General features: G+C 40.0%; 1 protein-coding gene across 3 annotated transcripts in view; it reads left to right on the top strand.

The window, feature by feature from the left end:
• The window catches only part of chd7 (chromodomain helicase DNA binding protein 7), a 273,969-nt gene that overhangs the window by 209,964 nt on the left and 40,078 nt on the right, over nucleotides 1–23,927 (top strand). For all 3 annotated transcript variants that reach the window (XM_041189422.1, XM_041189420.1, XM_041189421.1), the window contains exons 22-28: nucleotides 298–497; nucleotides 4,568–4,727; nucleotides 5,463–5,552; nucleotides 17,988–18,091; nucleotides 20,803–20,932; nucleotides 21,092–21,164; nucleotides 21,417–21,474. In XM_041189422.1, the coding sequence (XP_041045356.1) occupies nucleotides 298–497; nucleotides 4,568–4,727; nucleotides 5,463–5,552; nucleotides 17,988–18,091; nucleotides 20,803–20,932; nucleotides 21,092–21,164; nucleotides 21,417–21,474 (815 nt within the window). The remainder of the gene's footprint in view (nucleotides 1–297; nucleotides 498–4,567; nucleotides 4,728–5,462; nucleotides 5,553–17,987; nucleotides 18,092–20,802; nucleotides 20,933–21,091; nucleotides 21,165–21,416; nucleotides 21,475–23,927) is intronic.

Genomic DNA, 23,927 nt, shown 5'->3' with positions numbered 1-23,927 from the left:
CCCTTTCTCCCTCTCTCCTTCCCCTCTGCCTCAGTGTCCCCCGGACCGCCACCCGCCCTCAATTTCTCTTCTTGCTTGTTCTTCTCCCGATCCCCCATTCCTTCCTCCCCCTGGTCCCTTTTACCCTTGCTCACCATGTTTTCTTTCCCTTTCCATCTGGCTTTCTCTTTCAAAATAGCTGCTTTATCAGCAAAATTGGCCTAGATATCTGGCTATATGTATAAGCTAACTATTGAATTTCAAAGAGTTCACAAAAGTTTACTTGACTAAAGCTATCGCTACATTTTTTACCCTTAGTTGGGGCCGATGGAGTGATATACTGTCACATGGACGTTTTAAACGACAGTTGACAGAACACGATGTGGAGACCATCTGCCGTACTATCCTTGTGTACTGCTTGAACCATTACAGAGGAGATGAAAAGATCAAAGGATTTATATGGGATCTGATTACTCCTACTGAGGATGGACAGACTCGAGCTCTGCAAAACCACTCGGGTATTTTTGAATTCTTTACTATAACAATGGTTTATTGATATGCAAAGGAAAAATTAAGTGCAATTTTCTCTGTGTCCTGAAACAGTGAAAACAATATGCCGATGAGTAAAAATAATTGGAAGCTTTAAGTATGATTGAATACAAATGATAGAAGATGTCATTTTGTAAATTTCAGCAAAGGCAACATAATTACATAGGAACAGGAGAAGGCCATTTAGACTCTTGAGCCTATTTTGGCTAACATTCACTGTCAGATCATAGCTGATCTCTTCCTCAATTTCATTCATCCGCCTTTGATTCATCTCCCTTGATATCCTTACCTAACAAAAAGCCATTGATTTTAGTCTTGAAAATCTGAGTTGACCCAGTAACCACAATATTTTGGGGTGGGAGCCCAGATTTCCACTATTTTTAGTGTAAAAATAGGTGCTTTCTCATTTCGCTCCTAAATAGCTTATCTTTAATTTTAATATCGCACCCGCTTGTTCTGAATTCCCCCACAAATGGAACTAGTTTCTCTGTACCTAACCTCTCAAATCTCTTCTTAATTTTAAAGACCTAGATTAGATTGTCCCCCTCAAGCTTAGTTAAGAGAATACAAACTACTTTATGCATCCCGTCCTCTCAATTTAACCCTTCAAATCTTGGTATAATGATAAATCCATGCTATAAGTTCTTCCAAGGTCAATATATATTTCCTGAGGTTCAGTGACCAAAACGGAACACAGTATTCCAGCTGGGGCCTGACCAAGCATCAGTTGAAACATCACTTCTAGTTTCTAATCAAAATCCTTTTAAAAGAAAGACTAGCATTCCAATGCCTTATTGATTACATTTTTGTACCTGTACGCCATCTATTAGAGGTTTATGGATATGGACAGGTCTAATCTCTTTGCTTCTCCACAGTTACTGATCTTGCCATTAAACAATTCTAATTTGTCTTTTTCTGATCTAAGGTGGATGACTTCACATTTTAAATACTGCACAGTCCTGACCTCTGTATACAAAAAGGATATAGAAGCAAAGGAGATGCAGCAAAAAAAAAAAAATAAGGGTTATACCAGAACTGAGGGGTTATAACTATCAGGTCAGACTGAACAGATTGGGGAAAAGAAAGGCTGAGAGGTAATCTTACAGAGGTCTTTAAAACTACAGGTTTGATGGGGTAGATGTCGAGAATATTTTTCCACTGGTGTAGAGGCCTAAGCTCGGACCATAAATAAAAAGCTTGCAATAAACTCAATAATAAATTTTGGTGAAACTCCTTTACCCATCTGGAGTATTTCATCCAGCTTTGGTCACTAAACTTCAGATAATATACCTCGACCTTGGAGAGGGGGTGCAGCATGGATTCATCAGAAATGTATCTTAAAAGGTTTAAATCACAAGGACAGGATGCATAAAATTGGTTTCTTTTCTCTCGGGTTGAGAATGTTGAGGCCTTAAACAATCGAGGGATTCAGTTAAACATTGTGAAGACAGAAACCATTATTTTCAGGCCCTGCCAAATCTCCATTCACTGGCCACTGACCCCATCCTACTCTTTTGCAACTGCCTGAGGCTAAACCAGACTTTGCAACCTTGGTGTCATATTTGATCTAGAGATGACCCTCTGACCACACATTTACAGTATCACGAAGACTGCCTGTTTTTAAGTCTAACATTGTCCAACTCTGCTCTGCCTGAGCTCAACTGCTGCTGAAACCCTCATTAGTTAGCCCTAGACTTTAATTATTCCAGTGCATTCCTGGTCAATCTCTGTAAACTCATTCTGTTGTGTTCTAACTCTCACCATGTCCTGTGCACCTACCACCCCTGCACTTGCACTGCACTTTCAGCAACACCTTAGTTTTAAAACTGTAATCCTTGTTTTCAAATTCCTCTGTGGTTTTGCCCTTCTCACCTCTGTAACCACCTACAGCTCTCCAACCGTCATCTGACCTTCTCCAATTCTGGCTTCTTGAGTATCCCCGTTTTTAATTGCTCCACCATTGGCTGTCGTACCTTTAACTGCATAGACACTAAGCTCTGTGATGCCTTCCTTAAACCTCCCCTTCTGTCTACCTCTCTTTCCTCCTTTTAAAGCAATCCTTGAAACATACCTCTGATCAAATGTTTGATCATTTGCCCTAATATCTCCCACATGGTTTGCTGTTGAATTTTGTTTCATAACACTCCTGTGAAGTGCCTTGGGGATGTTTTACTATGTTAAAGATGCTATATAAATACAAGTTGTTGAGGGTGGTTCGGATATGGAACTTGGAGCGATTGAAGTGAGTGGCATTGATGCATTTAAACAGAAGCTGATAATGTGAAAGAAAAAGGAATAGAAGGATATACTGATATGGTTAGATGAAGTAGGGTGGGATGAGGTGAGTGTGGAGCATAAATGCTGGTTTGGACCAGCTGGGCCGAATTGCCTGTTTTGTTTTGTGCTGTAAATTCTTTGTAACTCCATCTGCCATAGTTAGCTGACAGGAGCATTTTCTTAATACTAAAGAAATTTAACTAACTGATAACCTTAATTATTAACTTCAAAGCCAGATTCTTTTGGTGTAGCTGAATGTAAAAAAAAAACTATTGTAATCTAAATGTGGTAGAATTAATCAGCAGCAGGCATATCCCTAAATCAAATCAGGCCGCTCACATGTCATTGTTTTAAATGCAATTACCAAAAGCCATCACTATAAGCACAAGTATACTGTAAATTGTTGAGATGTTTGGATTGTCTACAATTTAAGCAGCCTGGGAACTGAGTGGAAGCAGTCAAGGACTGGACCATGCCTCTTCACTTCCAAGGAAAATTGCAAGTCAAATGAGGGGTTTTTTTTGGTGAAAAATTCTGGCTTTATTTAATTAATAAAAATTAAGCTTGCCTTAACCATATCTGATTACTGTCTCTCTTTAATTAACTACTTTTATGATAATTCTGAAATGCTAGTTTACAGGCCTACTACTACATACTTATATACAACTTATATAGTGCCTTTATTGAAATGAAACATCTCAAGGCACTTCACAGGAGTGAATCAAAATATGACACTGAGACACATGAGGAAATATTAGGTCAGATGATCAAAAGCTGTTATTAGAAATTAGTCTTCTAATCCCATTCCTCATTCCAAACCCTGTTTCCATTTCACTTAAAATGTATTTTCATTAAAATTTTGTTTACTTGATAGCCTGCTCTTAATTTAAAATTTATTTCCATGGATTTATTTCTCTGAGGCCTATTCCGTAACCCTGCTAAATCTCCTGGGCTCCTCAGTTTCGGACTCACTCCTTTCCAAGTTTTGGCTTTGCAGAACAATATGGGACTGCTTCTCTGCTGCTGCCCTTCCTGACTCTTGTCACTGAAAAGCGCTATTTCGATTGTTGGCTGTGAATTAAATTATACTATTTCTCAGACAATCATATCCTTCCCAGCAAGTTTCAGGTGCTTTTTGTTTTCAGTTAGATGGGCACATTTGGAGGGATGGGGTAGAACAAAGAGAAAGCAGGGCACAGAGAGAAGAAAATTGAAGACAAATATTGAGAAAAGATAGGACACCAAGACGGAGATAATTATCAATGGGGAAAAAAGCAAGAGATGGCATGAGATTCCCACTATAATGGACAGAAATGGGTAGAAGGACAGAGAGCTTAAGAACAGGTAAGAGAAATAAAAAGGTGAGAGAAATCAACAGGACAGAGATGAAGGTCAGTGCAGACCGATGTTATAAGATAGAGTTCAGGCAGACGGATCTCAAAGGCATAAAGGAGAGAGACACAAATCAGATAAATCTTACAACTGACTTGTACATCTGGTGATGAGGTGAGAGATCCGATCAAGAAATGAACAAATTACAGGCAGAATGATGGACAAACAAAAATCAGAGGTTCAATCATGAATAATGCTACAGGAAACATATTAGTTTATAAAACAGTGAAGATTAAAATGATTGTGATTTATTTTGTCTCTGGAATTTGAAAATTATTAGTTATTGTTTGTGCAGTATTTGATTAAAGGTTTGGGGCTGATTTATCCATTTTCTGAGCTAATAATTGTTATATTTTTGCTTAAACAATAGGTTTGTCTGCACCAGTGCCTAGAGGGAGGAAAGGAAAGAAAGTTAAAAGCCAGTCCACTCAACCATTCATGAAAAATGCAGATTGGCTAGTGAACTGCAACCCAGATATTTTGCTGCATGATGATGGCTACAAGAAACACCTGAAACACCACTGCAACAAGTGAGTTGAACCATAACCCTATTATAAACTTTGCAAGCAGAAAAAATGTCAAATTCAAGTAAGGAACTCAGAAATTTCCCATTTATTTTTCTAAACTTGACAGTTCAAGGCATTTTGCTCATACTTGTATACAATTCATATGTATTTATGGTTAGTATTTAAAAAGTGCTTTCATATTTAGGGTACATTAAGTTTCTGCTTGAAAAGCCTTGTTTTCAATAAAAGGTGTAAAATAGGCCATTGTTTGTAGTGAGACATTTGAAATTAGATTTTGCATATCTATCTTTTTCAGCTACTAATGTGGCTGCTCATTATTCTAAACATAAAGCTGCTTCAGAAGATAGTAAGCAACAGCTGAGGAAATTGCATGAGATAATGGAGCAGAACGCCTACTGCAAGCCATCTGCTCAGTTGTTTACAAACTTACTTGAACACTTCAGAAGCACTGGCAACGTACACGTTAAACTTCACAAACTGAATTAGGCATCACTGAATGAAATGTGTCTGGGCTGCGCTGCACTGTGCTCAGTATGTTGAAAGTGGTTGCCAAGCATGGCTGTTGAAAGCCAGCAGAAAGCACCACACAGAGGTGATTATATGCCACCATCTGTCATGTTTCAAGCCTACCATACAGCATAGCTAATCAGCCTTGGCAGAATGATGGATGAACAGAAGCAGCTGCCAAAAGCTAGTGTTGGCAAACAGTACTAATGTTAGAACTTTCTTCCTCTACAGAGTCCTGCTGCGGGTACGGATGCTGTATTATTTGAGGCAGGAAGTGATAGGAGATGTAGCAGAAAAGATATTTGATGGTGCAGATGCAAGGTCAGTGGAATATCTTTACTGTGGTTTTTGGGGAAGTTATATAGATGAATAGAAAATCATTTCTTATAATGTTAAAATATTTTACCATGGTTGGTTTTATTTAAAATAAGATTTCTCAATATTTGTAAATAAACATTTTGATTTGAATCTGATAACCCATCCAACTTGAAGACTGTAATAAATTAAGATCCTACTGAAAACAGGTACAGACTGATAGATGAGCTCAGTTTGTGTTCATTTATATAGTCACTAGCTAAAGGTTAAGTAATTTTAAAATGTCACTATTAACAACTCTATAAAGTTTATTTCAGTGCAATCAAATTGATAAATCTAGTGAATTATGTCTAATAATGAACCACTGAGGTTAAGAAACTTAAATCATTATAAAGCAACAAATGAAGTTACAATAAACTCCTGCCATTTCCTGACTTCTTTCACAAATTTGTTTACCCGTGTGAAAGTGCTTGTACAATGCTCCAAATCTTTGCCCATCCACAATTTAAAAGTTTTTACCTGAACATATATTTGTCCTAAAATAAAGAAAAGCCAGCATTTAGAAGCTATAAATAACAAGGTTTCCATAGTGTGTTTCCCATGTGGTAAGTGTGTACTGTGTGTGTGCTGTCTCTAACTGCATGTTGTTTGCTGTGATTTACAGGATACAGTAACTCCCAACCAGTATTTTGCAGTACAGGTACAGTGCAGCACTTTACTAAAAATGCGTGAGTCAGAGCCAAGCAGAAAACGTCCCAGGAAAGTGATGACACTTGCACAAAAAGCCACCACCTTAGATAGACTGAAAAATGGTGCAAGTGCTACCATGTTGGCCAGGGTATACTCTGCCAATGAATCCACAATCAGGTACATTAAGCAGCCTGAAGAAAAAATAAGGGCCCTTATTAGTGCTTCTGGTACTTGTACTGCCAAGTTAACTTTTGTAAGTAGGAAAGATCCACGCTTAAAGGAAATGGAGAAGTTACTCAACGTGTGGATACAGCACCAGCATCAAAGAAGGACCCCAGTTAATGATCCAACCATTAGAAATAAGGCACTTGAACTGTACCAGCTCATAAAAAGTAGTAAAGAGGGTAGTTCTGGTGTCACCAGTGATAATAGTGACAGTGGAGATGGTGCAGAAGGTGCCCCTCCTTTGCCTTCCAAAGGATTCTCAGCCAGTGCAGAATGGTTTGACTGCTTTAAAAAGCATTTCAGGCTGCATAATGTGAAGTTGGTGGGGGAGGCTGCATCAGCTGCCCACGCAGCTGCAGGAGAGTTTCCAAGGTGCTGCAGATATACATTGAGGAATGAGGCTACCAGACAGAGCAGGTCTTTAACATAGACAAAAATGGACTGTTCTGGAAGGAAATACCAAATAGGGCCTACATATCGAAATTAAAAAGGACAGCTCATGGTTTTAAAGCAGCAAAGGACAGGCTAGCACTTGGTAAGGAGCAATAGCAGTGTCAATCGCTCTACATAAAGCAATGCTTCTTCCACAGAATCACATTTTTAACAGCACAGAAGGAGATCATTAGGCCCATCGTGTCTGCACTGGGTCTCTAAATGAGCATGACCTAGTGCCATTGCCCTGCCTTTTCCACATACCCCTGCAGAGTGTTTCTATTCAAATAATTATCTAATGCCCCCTTGAATGCCTCAATTGAATGTGCCTCCACCACACTTAGGCAGTGCAATCCAGACCTGAACAACTCGTGTGAAAAAGATTTTCCTCAGGTCACATTTACTTCTTTTGAAAATCACTAAATCTGTGCCCTCTCATTCTTGATCCTTTTACGAACGGGAACAGCTTCTCCCTATCTACTTTGTCCAGTCTCCTCATGATTTTGAACATCTTTATCAAATCTCCTCTTAGTCTTCTTCTCTCCAAGGAGAGCAGTCTCAACCTCTCCAATCTATCTTTGTAACTGAAGTTTCTCATCCCTGGAACCATTCTTGTAAGCCTCTTCTGCACTTTCTCCAATGTGTTCACATCCTTCCTATAATGTGGCGCCCAGAAATGTACACAATACTCCAGCTGAGGTCTTTCCATGTTTGTATCATGATCTGTCACCTGTTTTTTTTCAAATCTTCAGTTGATCTTATGAGATCTGCCATAATTTTGGTTGTTAAATGAGCTTTCTCAGGCTGTTCTTCCTGCTTACTTTTATTTAATTTCATCAGCACAAATAATTCTTCCATGGAAAGTTCCTCTTGATTAGATTGAAGCAACTCCTCTACTTTATCTGTGGTCAGGTCTTCAAATCCCTCCTGTCCAACTTGTTTTGCCAAGTCGTCAATCCTGGCCACTCCAGCATCCACATTGGGGAACCCTGTGAAATTATTCACAGTCTCAGGCCAATTTTTTTTCCAGCAGGCATTTACGGTTGAAGCTCTAGCTTCATCTCATGAGTCCTTAATTATGCCTATTGCTATGAAGATGTTGAATTCCTTCCAGCAATCACGGACTGTGGTTGAAGGGTCTGCTTCCAAGAGATGAAGGATATGGCTGAAACTGCGTTGGGTGTAGTAAGCCTTGATTGTTGCAAGGACCCCCTGCTTCATTGGATGGCTAACTGAAGTTGTATTTGGGGTAAAAACAAAATGTCAACATCTGGATGGCTCTCTGCAAGAGAGTGTATATGTCCAGGTGCATTATCGAGGATTAGAAGGACCTTGAAAGACAGAGTTCTTTTTCCTCAGGTAAGTCCTGACCTCTGGCAGAAAGCAATTCTCAAACCAAAGTCTTTAAATACTACTACGTAACCCAGGCATTGCTGTTAGTCTTCCAAAAAACTGGCAGATGATATTTATTTTTCAAAAGCTTAAGGGTTTTCTGACCTATAAACTAGCATTGGTTTATATTTAAAACCAGCCACATTGGCAAGTGCTTTACAAAATTGAAAAAGCAGTCAAGAATAAGATGGTTCTTTTGACCCACATCTACATCAGCCACTTCACCCACTCCCTCTATCTCCACTCTCAAAGAAAATACTGTACAGCACTGTACTGTAATTTGTACTGTAAGTGTGACAAACTCTACTATATACTCAGTTTTCATTGCCTCTGAGTGACCAATTTTAGTGTTCTTGTTTTATTGCATTGTTAAACAATTTCTTCAGTAAAATTGCCTTAAATTTACTGTACTAAGAAACAGTTTTTATTGTCTGTGAAACAAGTTTTATATTGTTCTTGTTTCCTTGCATTGTCAAACAATTTCTGCAGCAAAGTTGTCTTGAATTTACTCAAAAACATAGTTTTATTACCTCTGTTCCTTTAAAAAGGTCAAATTTTGGGATGGCTGGAACCTATCTAATTCACTCCCATTATAAAGCATGTTTGCCGTTCGCAATTTTGACCTTTGCAAGAATTCACGGGAACATAACCCCTGTGAATAGCAGGGTTCTACTGTAATCTAGATTTAACTGAATGCATCCTTGAGTTAGAATCAATAATTGAATTTTAAAAAATGGCCAAGTACCTGTTGAGATTTGAAGGTCCAATACTTTTGCCTGAAATTATTTTTAACTGATTAAGCTTGTAAAGAAAATTGGCAGGTAATCCACACCTAGGACTCTTCTAATGACCTCCCGTTGTCTGAAGTATGTGGCTAGTTAACGGCTATATCCTTCAATTCAACGTGCCACTTTGTGTAACAGTTCTTAGCTGCAGCTCAGTACCACTCCTATTGGCCTGACTTAGAAATGCAGTTACAACTCAGCCTGCCACATGGCCACCTTTCATGTTGCTTTTGTATAGCTTGTTCATTCTTTATAAATTAGATTCAATATAATTTGTTAATCCAACTTGCAGGGACTAACATTTATCTCAAGTTAATTATCAAATTATGTTCACAGAATCAGTTTTTGGATCTGAGTATAGCATGTGAATTTTGGTAACGAAGTGGAATGCTACCTCTGAAAATATTTTGATCCCTAATTATGCTTGTCAGGATTGTTGACAATTTTTCAAAGCATTGCTCCACATAGATCTAATGCAACAAAACCTATTTTTAGCCACTTAATGCATGAGCTGTTTATCAACTTGTTAATCTTTGTTTTGCAACTCCCAAAATGAAACTGAATGGGATTCTTCCATTTTTAATTAATTTATGTTGTCTCTTTGTCTATAAATTACCATCCTTTAGCAAGGGTGATATAATGTAAAATTCTCAATGGTCATTATGGAGTCCTGTACTGGATGAGGGTAGGGATATTGAACTCAGATCCAAGACCAATTAATAAGTCCAGCAGACTTATTTTCTCAACTAGTGGTTTCTTACCATTACCTCTCAAACTGAAATCAATATTCAAACATAATTATGCAGTATTATTTTGGATTGAAATATCTTTGAATTGTGTTTTATCCATTTGGTATGGACTCTAACCCTCTCAATCTGCATAAAATTGGAACAAGCAAATTGGTAATATCTTGGTTCAGTAAAAACCCCAAATACTTACATTTATATACCGCCTTTCATGGTCATTGGACATCTCAAAGCGCTTTAAAACCAGTGAAGCACTTTTTGAAATGTAGTCAGTTATAATGTAGGAAACAATGAACAATATGAAAATGACCAGATAATTTGTTTTTGTGATGTTGATCGTTCAGCCTGAAATAAGCTGGAAGCCAGCAGTTTGAATTTTTGATTGTATGCCACAAATGAGGACTAGCGGGCAATGAATTTGTTTCCTGTATTTAAGAGGAAGATAGAACAAGTCCAGGGAACTATAAACCAATTAGCTTAATGCCAATGGCAGAAAACATAATAGAATCCTCCCTCAAAGATGTAATAAAATCTAGGAACTAAAAATATAATAAAGAATGGTCAAGATGGGTCTCAAAAGGGAAGGTCATACTTGACCAAATTATTGAACTATTTGAAGAAGTAACAGAAAGGATAGATAAGCAATGGTGCAGTAGATTTAATGTATTTGGAGTTTCAAAATACCTTCAATAAGTTATCACTTATTACATGCACAACTAAGATCAGAACATCTGGAACTAGGGCAAGTTGCAAAATGCGTAGCAAGCTGATGACAAAGAAGACATTATTCAGACTGGCAAAAGATGTTCGGCAAATATTGGTGCTGGGACCACCGTTGTTCACGATTTACAAAAATGATTTGGGATCAGAAGTAAAATTCCAGAATTTGTAGCCAGCAGCAGTAGCTTGTATTTATATAGCACCTTCATTGCAATAATGTTCCAAGCTGCATCACAGGGGTGTTGTAAAACAGCATTTGACACAACTATATTGGGGCAGATGTCCAAAAGCTTGGTCAAAGAGGTAGGTTGTAAAGAAAAAGAAAGACTTACATTTATATGGTACCTTCCATGACCTTAGGATGTCCCAAAGCACTTTTCAAAAGAGCTTCACTGCTATAGTGTAGTCACTGTTGTATTGTAGGAAACTGAGGAGCCCTAAAGGAGGAAAGAGAGGTAGAGAGATGAAAAGATTCAGGAAGGAATTCCAGAACTTGAGGCCTAGGCAGCTGAAGGTGCAGCTACTACTGGTAAACCAGCTAAAATCGGGGATGCTGAAGAGGCCAGAATTAGAAGAGTGCAAATATTTGATGGCTCTGGAGCTAGAGGAGATGACATAGATAGTGGGGTTGAGGTCATGGATAGATTTGAAAACAATAACAAGAAGGAAATAGGGAGAGTACAGGGCCAACATATTCCAGTAAAAACAAAGGGTGGGACCAATTGAGGGATATACAGGATTGAATAAAGAGAAAAAGAGAGGCTTATGGTAGATACCAAGGGCTCAAAACAGCGGAAGCTCTAGAGGATTGTAGGATGTGTAGGGGGGATCTTAAAAAGGAAATTAGGAGAGCAAAAAGGGGGCAAGAAAAAACATTGGCGGGTAAAATAAAGGAAAAATCCAAAGTTATTTTACAAGTACATTAAGAGTAAGAGGATAACTAGGGAAAGAGCAGGGCCCTTTAAGGACCATAGTGGTAATGTGTCTGTGTAGGCAGAAGACGAAGGTAGGGTTCTAAATGAATACTTTTGTGTCGGTATTCACAAGTGAAAGGGATGATGTGGGTATGGAAATCAGCCAGTAAGACTGTGACATAAGTAAAGAAATTAGCATAGAAAGGGAGGAGGCTCTAGGTGGCCTGGCAGGCTTAAAAGTAGATAAATATCCAGGCCTAGATGATATGTGTCCCAGGCTGTTGAGTGAGGCAAGGGAGGAGATAGCAGGGGCACTGGCAATAATTTTCAATACCTCTCTGGCCACAGGAGAGGTGCCAGAGGACTGGAGGACAGCCAGTGTGGTACCGTTGTTCAAGAAGGGAGTAAGGAATAAACCAGGGAACTACAGGCCAGTTAGTCTAACCTCAGTGGTGGGGAAACTATTGGAAGCAATTCTTAGGGACAGAATTAATCTACACTTGGAGAGGCAGGGATTAATCAAGGACAGTCAGCATGGTTTTAAGGAGAGGTCATGTCTGACCAATTTGATTTAATTTTTCGAAGAGTTGACCAGGTGTATAAATGAGGGCAATGCATTTGACGTAGTCTACTTGGACTTCAGCAAAGCTTTTGATAAGGTCCCTCACGGGAGACTGATAATGAAGGCAAGAGCCTATGGGACCCAAGGCAGCTTGGCAAATTGGATCCCGAATTGGCTGAGTGGCAGGAAGCAGAGGGGTGTTTTTGTGACTGGATGCCTGTGTCCAGTGTGGTTCCACAGGGCTTGGTGTTGGTCCCTTGCTGTTTGTGGTATATATAAACAATTCAGACTTGAATTTAGGAGGATTGATCAGTAAGTTTGTGGATGACACGAAAATTGGTGGGGTGGTAAATAGTGAGGAGGATAGCCTTAGATTATAGGAGGATATAGATTGGCTGGTCAGGTGGGCTGATCAGTGGCAAATGGAATTTAATCCACATAAGTGTGAGGTGATGCACATGGGCAGGACAAACAAGGCACGGGGATACACAATGAATGGTAGGACCCTGGGAAGTACCGAGGATCAGAGGGACCTTGATTTGCACGTCCACCGGTCCCTTAAGGTAGCGGGACAAGTAGATAAGGTGGCTAAGAAGACATATGGGACACTTGCCTTTATTAGCCGAGGCATAAAATATAAGAGCAGGGAGGTTATGCTGGCACTGTATAAAATGTTGGTTAGGCCACAGTTAGAGTATTGTGTGCAGTTCTGGAATCTGCATTACAGGAAGGATGTGATTGCATTAGAGGGAGTGCAGAGGATATTTACCAGGATGTTGTCTGGGCTGGAGAGTTTTAGTTATGAGGAGAGATTGGATAGACTGGGGTTATTTTCCTTGGAGCAGAGGAGATTGAGGCGGGACATGATTGAAGTGCATAAAATTATGAGGGCCATAGATAGGATAGACAGGATGGAACTTTTCCCTTTGGTGGAGGATTCAATAATCAGGGGCATAGATTTAAGGTGAGGGGCAGGAGGTTTGGAGGGGATATGAGGAATTTTTTCACCCAGAAGGTGGTGAGAATCTGGAACTCACTGCCTGAAAGGGTGCTAGAAGCAGGTACCCTCATAACATTTAAGAAGTATTTGGATGTGCACTTGTGATGCCATGGCATACAAGACTATGAGCCTGGTGCTGGAAAATGGTATTAGAATAGTTAGGTACTTGTTTGACCCGTGCAGACTAGATGGGCCGAAGGGCCTTTTTCTGTGTTGTAGACCTCTATGACTCTATAACTTTAAAATAGAAGTGATGCTTGCCCAGAAGCCAATCAAGGGTACATGTAATGAGTGAACAGGACCTGATGTGAGATAGGCAGTAGTTTGGACGGCCTCAAATTTACAGAAGGTAAAATGTGGGATGGCACCAAATTGGGAGATATAATTAACAGAGGCGACTGCAACAAAATACAGAAAGACAGCAAATGAACATCAACATAGATAAGTACAAGGTGATGTATTTTGTTAGGGAAAAATAAGGAGGCCACATACTTGTTGGAAATTAAGTGTTTAGATGGAATAGAGGAGCAAAGGAATCTTGGATTACCGATAAACAAATCACTAAATGTCGCAATGCAGGCTAATAGTCCAAAAGAGAGCAAAACAAAATACTGCGGTTCATTTCTAGCAGGGTAGAATTGAAAAGCAGAGAATACTTCAAGTGCCACATACCAGCAAGAGTAGAGATAGAAAGGATCAGTGTGTGGCTCAGACATGGTGCTGGAAGGAAGCCTTCAGATTTTAAAGCCATTGGGAGCAAATCTGAGGCAGGGGACACCAATCAAAAGCACCAGATAGCATCTAAGCAGGACTGGGACCAATGTCCTCACGGGGAAGTTCATTGATGTGGTTGGGGGGAGCGTAAATTAAATTGGCAGGAGGATGGGAGCATAAAGAAGTAGAAAAGAAGAATAAAATGAGAGTTTTGGACCCGCGCGCCGTATCCCTTGATTCCCTGAGACACCAAAAATCTGTTCACCTTGTCCTTAAATATATTCAATGATGGAGCATCCACAAACATTTGAGTGAAGAAATTTCTTCTCACCTCAGTCCTCCCCTTACCCTGAGACTGTTTCTCCCCTGCAACACCCCATGTTCTGGATTCTCCAGCCAGGGGAAACAACACCTCAGTGTCTACCCTGTCAAGCCCCTTCAGAACCTTGTAAACTTACAACTGATCCAGGATGTAACTAAAACCATTCTAGATTGTAACCGTGAAAGGAAGAATATAATTTCCATTTTTTTATTCATTCATGGGATTTGGGCATCACTGGCTAGGCCAGCATTTATTGCCCATCCCTAATTGCCCTTGAGAAGGTTGTGCTGAGCTGCCGCCATGAACTGCTGCAGTCCATGTGGTATAGGTACACCCATTGTGCTGTTAGGAAGGGAGTTCCAGGACTTTGATCCAGTGACAGTGAAGGAACAGTGATGTATTTCCAAGTCAGGATGGTGAGTGACTTGGAGGGGAACTTCCAGGTGGCAGTGTTCCCATGTGCCTGCTGTCCTTGTTCTTCTAGGTAGTAGCAGTCGTGGGTTTGGTAGGTGCTAAGGAGCCTTGGTGAGCTCCTGTAGGTGCATCTTGTTGATGGTATACACTACCAATATGTATTGTGGTGGAAAGAGAGAATGTTTGTGGATGGAGTGCCAATTGAGTAGGCTGCATTGTCCTGGATGGTGTCGAGCTTCTTGAGTGTTGCTGGAGCTACAGGCAAGTGCAGAGTATTCCATCACACTCCTGACCTGTGCCTTGTAGATGGTAGACAGGCTTTGAGGAGTCAGAAGGTGAATTACTTGCTGCAGGATTCCTAGCCCCTGACCTGCTCCTGTAGCCACAATATTATATGGCTAATCCAGTGCAGTTTCTGATCAATGCTAATCCCCAAGATGTTGGTAGAGGGTAATGCCATTGAATGTCATGGGGTGATGGCTAGATCCTCTCTCGTTGGAGATGGTCATTGCCCACCTCTTGTGTGGCACGAGCGTTCCTTGTCACTTGTCAGCCCAAGCCTGGATATTACCCAGGTCTTGTTGCATTTGGACATGGACTGCTTCAGTATCTGATGAGCCATGAATGGTGCTGAACATTGTGCAATCATCAGCAAAGGTTCTCACTTCTGACCTTGTAAAAGGAAGGTCATTGATGAAGCAGCTGAAGATGGTTGGGCCTAGGACACTACCCTGAGGAGCTCCTGCAGTGATGTCCTGGAACTGAGATGATTGACCTTCAATAACCACAACCACCTTCCTTTGTGCTAGGTGTGATTCCAACCAGCGGAGAATCCCCCTGATTCCCATTGACTCCAGTTTTGCTAGGGCTCTTTGATGCCACATTCGGTCAAGTGCTGCCTTGATGTCAAGGGCAGTCACCTCACCTCGGGAGTTCAACGCTTTTGTCCATGTTTGAACCAAGACAGAAGAGGCCAGGAGCTGAGTGACCCTGCCAGAACCGAAACTAAGCTTCAGTGAACAAGTTGCTGCTAAGCAAATGCTACTTTGTAGCATTGTTGAGCATCCCTTGCATCACTTTACTGATGATCAAAAGTAGGTTGATGGGGCAGTAATTGGCTGGGTTGGATTTGTCCTGTTTTTTGTGTACAGGACAACCCTGGGCAATTTTCCATATTGCTGGGTAGATGCCTGTGTTGTAGCTGTACTTGAACAGCTTGGCTAGAGCCGTGGCTAGTTCTGGAGCACAAGTCTTCAGTCCTATTGCCAGAATATTGTCAGGGCCCATTGCCTTTGCTGTATCCAGTGCCTTCAGCCGTTTCTTGCTATCACGTGGAGTGAATTGAATTGGCTGAAGACTGGCATCTGTGATGTTGGGGACCTCCGGAGGAGGCAAAGACGGATCATCCACTTGGCACTTCTGGCTGAAGGATCTTGCAAGTGCTTCAGCCTTGTCTGTTGCACTGATGTGCTGGGCTCCCCCATCATTGAGGATGGGGATATTTGTAGAGCCCCCTCCGTTAGTTGTTTAATTGTCCTCCTCCATTCAGGACTGGATGTGGCAGGACTGCAGAGCTTAGATCAGATCCTTTGGTTGTGAAACGTTTAGCTATGTCCATCGCTTGCTGCTTATGCTGTTTGGTATGCAAGTAGTCCTGTGTTATAAGTTCACCAGTTGACACCTCATTTTTAGATATGCCTGGTGGGGCTCCTGGTATGCCTTCCTACGCTCTCCATTAAACTAGGGTTGATCCCCAGGCTTGGTGGTAATGGTAGAGTGGGGGAAATGCCAGCCCCTGAGGTTACAGTTTGTGTTTTGAGTACAATGCTGCTGATGGTGCACAGTGCCTAATGGATGCCCAGTCTTGAGTTGCTAGATCTGTTTGAAATCTATGCCAGCTGGCACAGTGCCAATAGTGTGGTTATACCACACAACACAATGCAGGGTACCCTCAATGTGACTTTGCCTCCACAAGCACTGTGTGGTGGTAACTACTACCGATATCGTCATGGGCAGATGCATCTGCGGCAAGCAGGTGAGGATGAGGTCATGTATGTTTTTCCCTCTCGTTGGTTCTCTCACCACCTGTTGCAGATCTAGCAGCTATGCCCTTTAAGATTTGTCCAGCTCAATCTGCAATAGTGCCAAGCCGCTGTTGGTGATGGACGTTGAAGTCCCCCACCCAGAGTGCATTCAGTGCCCTTGCCACCCTCGGTGCTTCCTGCAAGTGGTGTTCAACATGGAGGAGCACTGATTCATCAGCTGAGGGAAGCCAATATTTGGTCATCAGCAGGAAGTTTCCTTGCCCATTGTCCAGAGTCAAAGTTGAGGGCTACTCCCTCCCCAATGTGCCGCCACCTCTGCTGGTTCTGTCCTGCCAGTGGGACAGGACATACCCAAAGGTGGTGATGGCGATGTCTGGGACATTATCTGTGAGGTATGATTCTGTCTGTTGCTTGATTAGCCTGTGAGGCACTCTCCCAATTTTGGCACAAGGCCCAGATGTTAGTAAGGAGGACTTTGCATTGCTCTGGAGTCACATGCAGGTCAGACCAGGTAAGGTCGACAGATTTCCTTCCCTAAAGGGCATTAGGGAACCATATGGGTTTTTACAGCAATTGACATAGTTTCGTTGATTTTTATTGATTGAATTCAAATTTCACTGTCTGTCGTGGTGGGATTCAAACCCAGATCATTACCCTGGGCCTCTGCATTACTAGTCTAGTGACAAAAGCACAATGCCACCACCTCCCCTTGATATATTATGAAGTTTTGTATTCAATTATTTCCATGTTTTGTAAAATGTTCATTTTGTTTATGAAGCCATGTTTAGTGTAATAAGCTTTTAAGATTGCAAAATTGATTGCCTGAATCAGCCGCATGACACAAAGTTTTGATAAGATAACTTACTAATGGGAGTAAAGTTGGAGGTGGAGATGGGACAGGTTTGTGTCAATGTAATTTTGGCAAGTAAAACCCGTTTTAACCAAATGCCATGAGTATTTCATCCCATTAAATACAGCATTTATTTTAGAAAATAAGTATTTAGGAATCTAGGTGTGGTTTCACAGAATTGGGTAAGAACTTGATTTTTAACCAAGAGAGAAGCTTTAGAAACCTAATTACTGCAACTGCTGAAGTGAAGAGCTAATTTTAAAAATCAATGAAACATTCATTGCCTAGTCATAATTATTTTCTTCATGTTCATAAGGTGACCGGTATTCCACAAGAATGAATAATTGAATAAAAGCTACCAGAGAGAAGGGGGAATATAAAAATCTAAGCAATTTTGTACTGTGGAATTGCTTAATAATATTTACATTCGTCAAATTCTTTTTAAAAATCGTCATATTAGCATTGAAGAAATTACAATATGTTTGAACTTACGTTTTGTAAGTCCTTGCACAGATTCCCGTGTCAAATTTTAATGGGAGCAATGTTTACATTTGTAGGATATAGTTTAATTTTGTTTTTGAGCAGCATCATTCATTTACTTTGAGGTAGTTTTTAAATGTTTCTTTTTAGTGATGTCGATATCTGGATCCCAGAAATTGACCATGCTGAACTTCCTACGGATTGGTGGGACAGAGAAGCTGATAAATGCCTTCTCATCGGCGTGTTCAAACATGGTATGTAATTACTGCTTTAAGCTTTGTTAACTTACTGTTATGGGTACTTGAGTGGCTCAGTGGGTAACTACTCTAGTGTAGTATGGATCCACACAAACGTTGCAGTTCTGAGTTACAATTCAAGGTATGCAGTATGTTATTTGACCTCAGCGATCATGGGAACACGATTTGGGTGCTAGAGAAGGAATAATAGCCAGGGTATCGATTGCTGATCACAGTCCAGCAACTAGTAATGAAGGATGTACATTGTGGATGTTGGGACAAGGGCAGAATCGGACTTGGAGGTTACAGCCCATCATATTGAAATAGCTTGTGAACGCCCATCATGTATGTTTATAAGCAAAAAAATGGCCAGTGAGCATTGTGGGTTCCTGTAGAACTTTTTCTGAATATGAACTAATGCCTTCAAGAAAAAAATGATGATGATTAGGTGAAAAATTGTTCACAGTTGTTTTGTAGGTGTAATTCCTCTTTTACTAATGTCATTTTTTTGTAAAATACAAAATTGGATCTAAGGATAAAAGTTTTCTTCACTAGTATGGTTAATAGACACTAAGAATATTGGACTTGAGTTCCAAATGTAATCCACCTAATCAACCCTAGAAGTACTTTTGATAATAACATAAGTTTCTTTATCATGAGCTAAGCATTTTGCTGTTTCTATAGAAATGCTTGTTGGATTGCTTGGGTGCAGTGCACGATACTTTTGGAAGCTACTGTAATGAATATTACTTTCCAAACTATACATTATAAAATTATTTGAAAAGTGAGTCTATCTCTCTAATTAAAAATTCAAACATTTTGGGTTTCAGTTTATTTTAATAAACTGCACCTATCTCGACTCCCACCACTGCTCCACATGTGCTGCTTTTCTACCAGCCTCCGTTAAAGTGAATGGTAGCTTAACCTCTGCTATTAATCTGTATAAGTGCCTCCTGGGCTTTTTTCCAAGTAGTATTTCACAAATGTCAGCACTGAGACTTTCCCGTCCCCTGTTGTGGAATACTGTCTTGTTAACTGTGAGCCACTGGGATGTGGAACAGCCATGATGTATACAAAGAGCAGTTCCTAATCATAATCCAAATTCACTAGAGGTCATAGTGGAATTCTCTGGTGTGTGTCCTGACTAAGGGGGGTAGAATGATGGCTTATAAAACCTTTTATGATTACAATTTGGCTTGAGGCTCAAGAGTACTTAAGAATAATGTGTCACAGTGCAAAACCTAATTGAATTATGTAGTCCTTGGTTGACTGAGGCGGTGGTGCTTATGGACACAACTGAAATGAGTCCAGTCTGACAATCATTTTCTCAGTTATTACTGGGACTTGTCATTCTTTATTTTTAATATTAATGGAATGGCTGTGTCTAACCCAAAAGGTATTAATAAACTCTCGTTTAAAATACTAATTTTTTTGACTGATGAATTTGCAAATACTTTAATTTTGTATGCAGTTTCACTCCTGTTATTAAGTAATTGGCTTCAGCTTTATCCTTTTTACGCAATATTAAACAAGAACAATTTATTTTGAAGGTTGTATCACAGTGAATTTACAGTGCAGAAGGAGGCCATTCAGCCCATCAAGTCTGCACTGGCTCTCTGAAAGAGCATTCCACCTAGTCCCACTCCCCTGCCTTATCCACGTAACCTCGCATATTCTCTCTTTTCAGGTAGCATTTTAATTCCCTTTTGAATATCTCAATTGATCCTGCCCCTCCGCCCTTTCAGAAAGTTTGTTTCAGACTTCACCCTCTGGGTGAAAAAATTTTCTTCACATCACATTTACTCCTTTTGCCAATTATTTTGAATCTGTACTCTCTAGTTCTTGATGTTCTCTTGATTGGGAACAGTTTCTTACTATTTATCCTATCCATACCCCTCAGGATCTTGACTACCTCTATCAAGGCTCCTCTCATCCTTCTTTTCTCCAAGGAAAACAGTGCCAACTCCTCCAATCTATCCTCATAGCTATAGTTCTTCATCCCAGGAATTCTTGTGAACCTCCTCTGTACTCTCTCCAGTGCCTTCACACCCTTCCTCAATGTGGCATCTAGAACTGGACGCAGTACTCCAGATGATGCCTAACAAGTGTCTTATACAAGTTCACCATGACCTCCTTATTCTTGTATTCAATGCCTCTATTAATAAAGCCTAAGATACAAAATGCTTTATTAACTGCTCTCTCAACATGCCCGGCAATCCTCAATGGCTTATATACACCGAGGTCCCTCTGTTCCTACATCTCCTTTAGAGGCTCTCCCTTTATTTTATACTGTTTCACCATATCTTTCCTGCCAAAACAAATCACCTCACTCTTCACTGCATTAAACATTGTCTGCCAGTTGTCTGCCCAATCCACCAACATGCCTATGTACTTTTGAAGTTCAAAACTATCCCCATCACAGGTGGCTTTGTATTAGTCATCTTGTGAAAGATAAGTAGATTCAAGCAAATGTCTAAACTTTAATCTCCTGTATTGAGTTACATATAGTCAATCTGGTGTAAATTTGCTAATGAGCAAATAATTATTCAGTTGATCTAGTTTTCAGTTCCATAATTTCCATGGTGTGCGAATTAACTTTTTTAATACATTCATTCATACCAAGATCCATAGCAGTGTTGCATTGTGAAATTAAAACTTGTTGATCTGAATACAATTGTACACTCAGTTTAAAAAGTGTAAATTATGAAATCAGTGATTCTTTTGAATAGGATATGAAAAATATAATTCCATAAGGGCAGACCCTGTATTCTGCTTCCTGGAACGGGTGGGAATGCCTGATGCAAAGGCTATGGCTGCAGAACAGAGGGGAACAGATGTGCTGGCAGATGTTAGTGATGGGTAAGTTGTACTTTTGAGTTCATTCTGAACCTGCACAACCACCACCACCACACACACACACACACACACACACACACACACACACACATCCCACTCCCCCACCCATTCAATAAACAGCATGATCAAGAGTATGACTTTTAATTAAAATTGTTCTTTCAGTGCTGATTTTGACAGAGAGGATGAAGATCCAGAATATAAACCAGGCAGAATTCCATTTAAAGATGAAATGGATGTGAGTTATATTGATGGAGTTACAACTCCTGTTACAAAATTTGGGATTTTTATTTAAATTCATAATTAGGTATTGAATTTGGTTTGCATTATTTTTGCTGATGTGGACAGCACCAACTAATAACTAGTAATTGATATTTTGAAAGGACTGCTTCAAAACTGAGAATTTATGCATTGCCATAAATATTTGAAAACTAATGTACAACCAGAAGAAGAAAGTGTACCAAAAATCTTAATGCATCATCCTTTTCAGGAATTTGAGAATTCTCCACAAGATGACAAGGAAGAATGTATGGATGCTGAGAACTCAGGTGAGATTTTTTGGCAGGCTAGGGGAAAATAAGTGATGCACTTTATCACTCAGTACCAATTCATCTAGACCATGGATCATTTTGAATTTCAGGTATGTAATCCACTCTTGACATGCATCTGATCCAAGCATAGGATTCACAACCTGATGATATGTTGTTGCCCAGATTAAAAGTTTTTAATACTCTGTACTGTTACAAAGGGCAGGATTTTCCCGTGGGCAAGCGCGGGGCGGTGCCTGCTCGCTGACGCGTAAAATGACGCGCAGTGACGTCAGGCAGAACTCCCGATGTCACCGTACCCCATTTAAATTTTCAGGTAGGCGGGGGCTCAGCAAAATCAGCTGTGCGCCTGCCGACCTGTCAATGGCCAATTGAGGCCATTCACAGAGTCATTTAAGTAAATAATGGACCTGCCTGTCCATTGGACAGGCCAGGAGCCCTGGCGGGCATTAGAAAAAGCATGAACCCTCATCCGTGGGCGAGATGAGGTTTCATGTAGGTTTTTAAAAATTTAATTAAAGTTTTTTTTAAAGTTATGGACATGTCCCAACTCATGTGACACAAATGTAACTAACTATAATACATCTGCTCCAATAGTAGAAATAACTCCAATGTGTATTATTGACTCAAAATATTGTCCATTTTTAAAATTTCATTAATTTATTTTGAACATTAATTTGTCACCTGTTCCTTATCAGATTTTTCTTCATTCCTGTTGTTTTCCTCAAACTACATTTACTCTATCTAAACTATTCAATTTTTCCAAAATTTCTTTCGCTTCCCCTATCCATTTCAGAGGTAGGGGCATATTTTTAAAAGCTATAAGTTTGAAATTACTGTCAGCGCGTTTCATGAGGGGACATGTCAGGGATTTATTTTTTCTATTTTTAATAATTTGTACAGTAGAGACAATCTCCCTGAGGCAGCACTTATCCTCAGGGAGATGAGTGCACTGTTTATTGTTTCAGTTTTAGGGATTCCCCACCGCCCATACAGGGAGTGCATAGCACTTCCGCGCAGACGTCACGCTGGGCGGGCCTTACTTGCCCCCCCCCCCCCCCCCCCCCCATGTAAAATGGCAGTGCGCCCTCCATTTGGGGCGCCGATCGGAGGCGCGCCTCCGTGCACTCCCACTTCAACTCTCCCCCCTCCCCCAGGCAGGGGGAAAATCCTCCCCATAAAGTCTACTGCTGAATTTCATGCATCCTCACAACAGTTTAACTTGGCAGTGAAGTTACTTCCTCTGGATTGAAACCACAAGCTTTTAGATTAAATGGATCTAATGTTTTCTACCACCAGAGTGCTGAATTTGGCACAAGCGCATTAAATGTTCATTCTGAAACGCGCTGACAGTAATTTCAAACTTATAGCTTTTAAAAATATGCCCCTACCTCTGAAATGGATAGGGGAAGCGAAAGAAATTTTGGAAAAATTGAATAGTTTAGATAGAGTAAATGTAGTTTGAGGAAAACAACAGTAATGGAGAAAAATCTGATCAGGAACAGGTGACAAATTAGTGTTCAAAATAAATTAATGAAATTTTTAAAATGGACAATATTTTGAGTCAATAATACACATTGGAGTTATTTCTATTGGAGCAGATGTATTATAGTTACTGTTACATTTGTGTCCTAATGTATTTGACAAAAAACAAACTGGGAGGTTATGAGAGATGAGTTTCTTTTTCAGACAACAGTCAAAATATCAACATTGCTGAATGAATGCTTAAGTTGATTTTGAAAAGTTTACAGTATACAGTTTATAGAAATCTAAGGCAAATGCTTTCTTTAAAGGCTATGATTATCCTAGAGATCATTTATATATTATATAAGGCATAACTCCTTTCAAAAAAAATTCCCAAAATGATTGTTGATTAAATTGTATTGACTTGATAGAAATTTACAGCACGGACCATTCAGAGAATTGTCTGAGAGTTTTTTTGCTGCAGTAAATTTGAGCACATGCACTAAAGTTGAGTAGGTATAAGTTGGCATTTCCCTTAACAGTAAAAAAGAAATTTCCCTTTCAGATATGGTCAGCTTGACATGAATGAGTATATGAAGTTAACATTAAGGGGGCTCAAGCTTTTGTTCCAAAGGAAAGTCTTATGGGACTCAAAATGTTAACTTTGCTTCTCTCTCCATAGATGCTGCCAGACTTGCTGACCTTTCCCAGCACTTTTTGTTTTTATTTCAGATCTCCAGCATCCACAATATTTTGCTTTTGCCCAAGTTTATCTCTGTTTTTAGATCAGTCCCTCTGGGGCATAGCAATTGCTTTACACAAATGAAAAACCTGGGAGGCAAGTAAATCTTGTGATTGGGATTATACATATGTCGAGCATTAATCAGACTCCTGATCTAATCAGTAATTGGGGATTAGTTGGTTACAGTATCACAGACTGTAAAGAATATATCTTTAACTAGTGACAGATTTCTTCCCAGCCCTCATTA

This window comes from Carcharodon carcharias, chromosome 6, assembly GCF_017639515.1.
Source record: "Carcharodon carcharias isolate sCarCar2 chromosome 6, sCarCar2.pri, whole genome shotgun sequence".
Classification (NCBI taxonomy): Eukaryota; Metazoa; Chordata; class Chondrichthyes; order Lamniformes; family Lamnidae; genus Carcharodon; species Carcharodon carcharias.
Note: the sequence above shows the minus strand (reverse complement) of the source record. Positions and strands in the feature narration are given on the sequence as shown.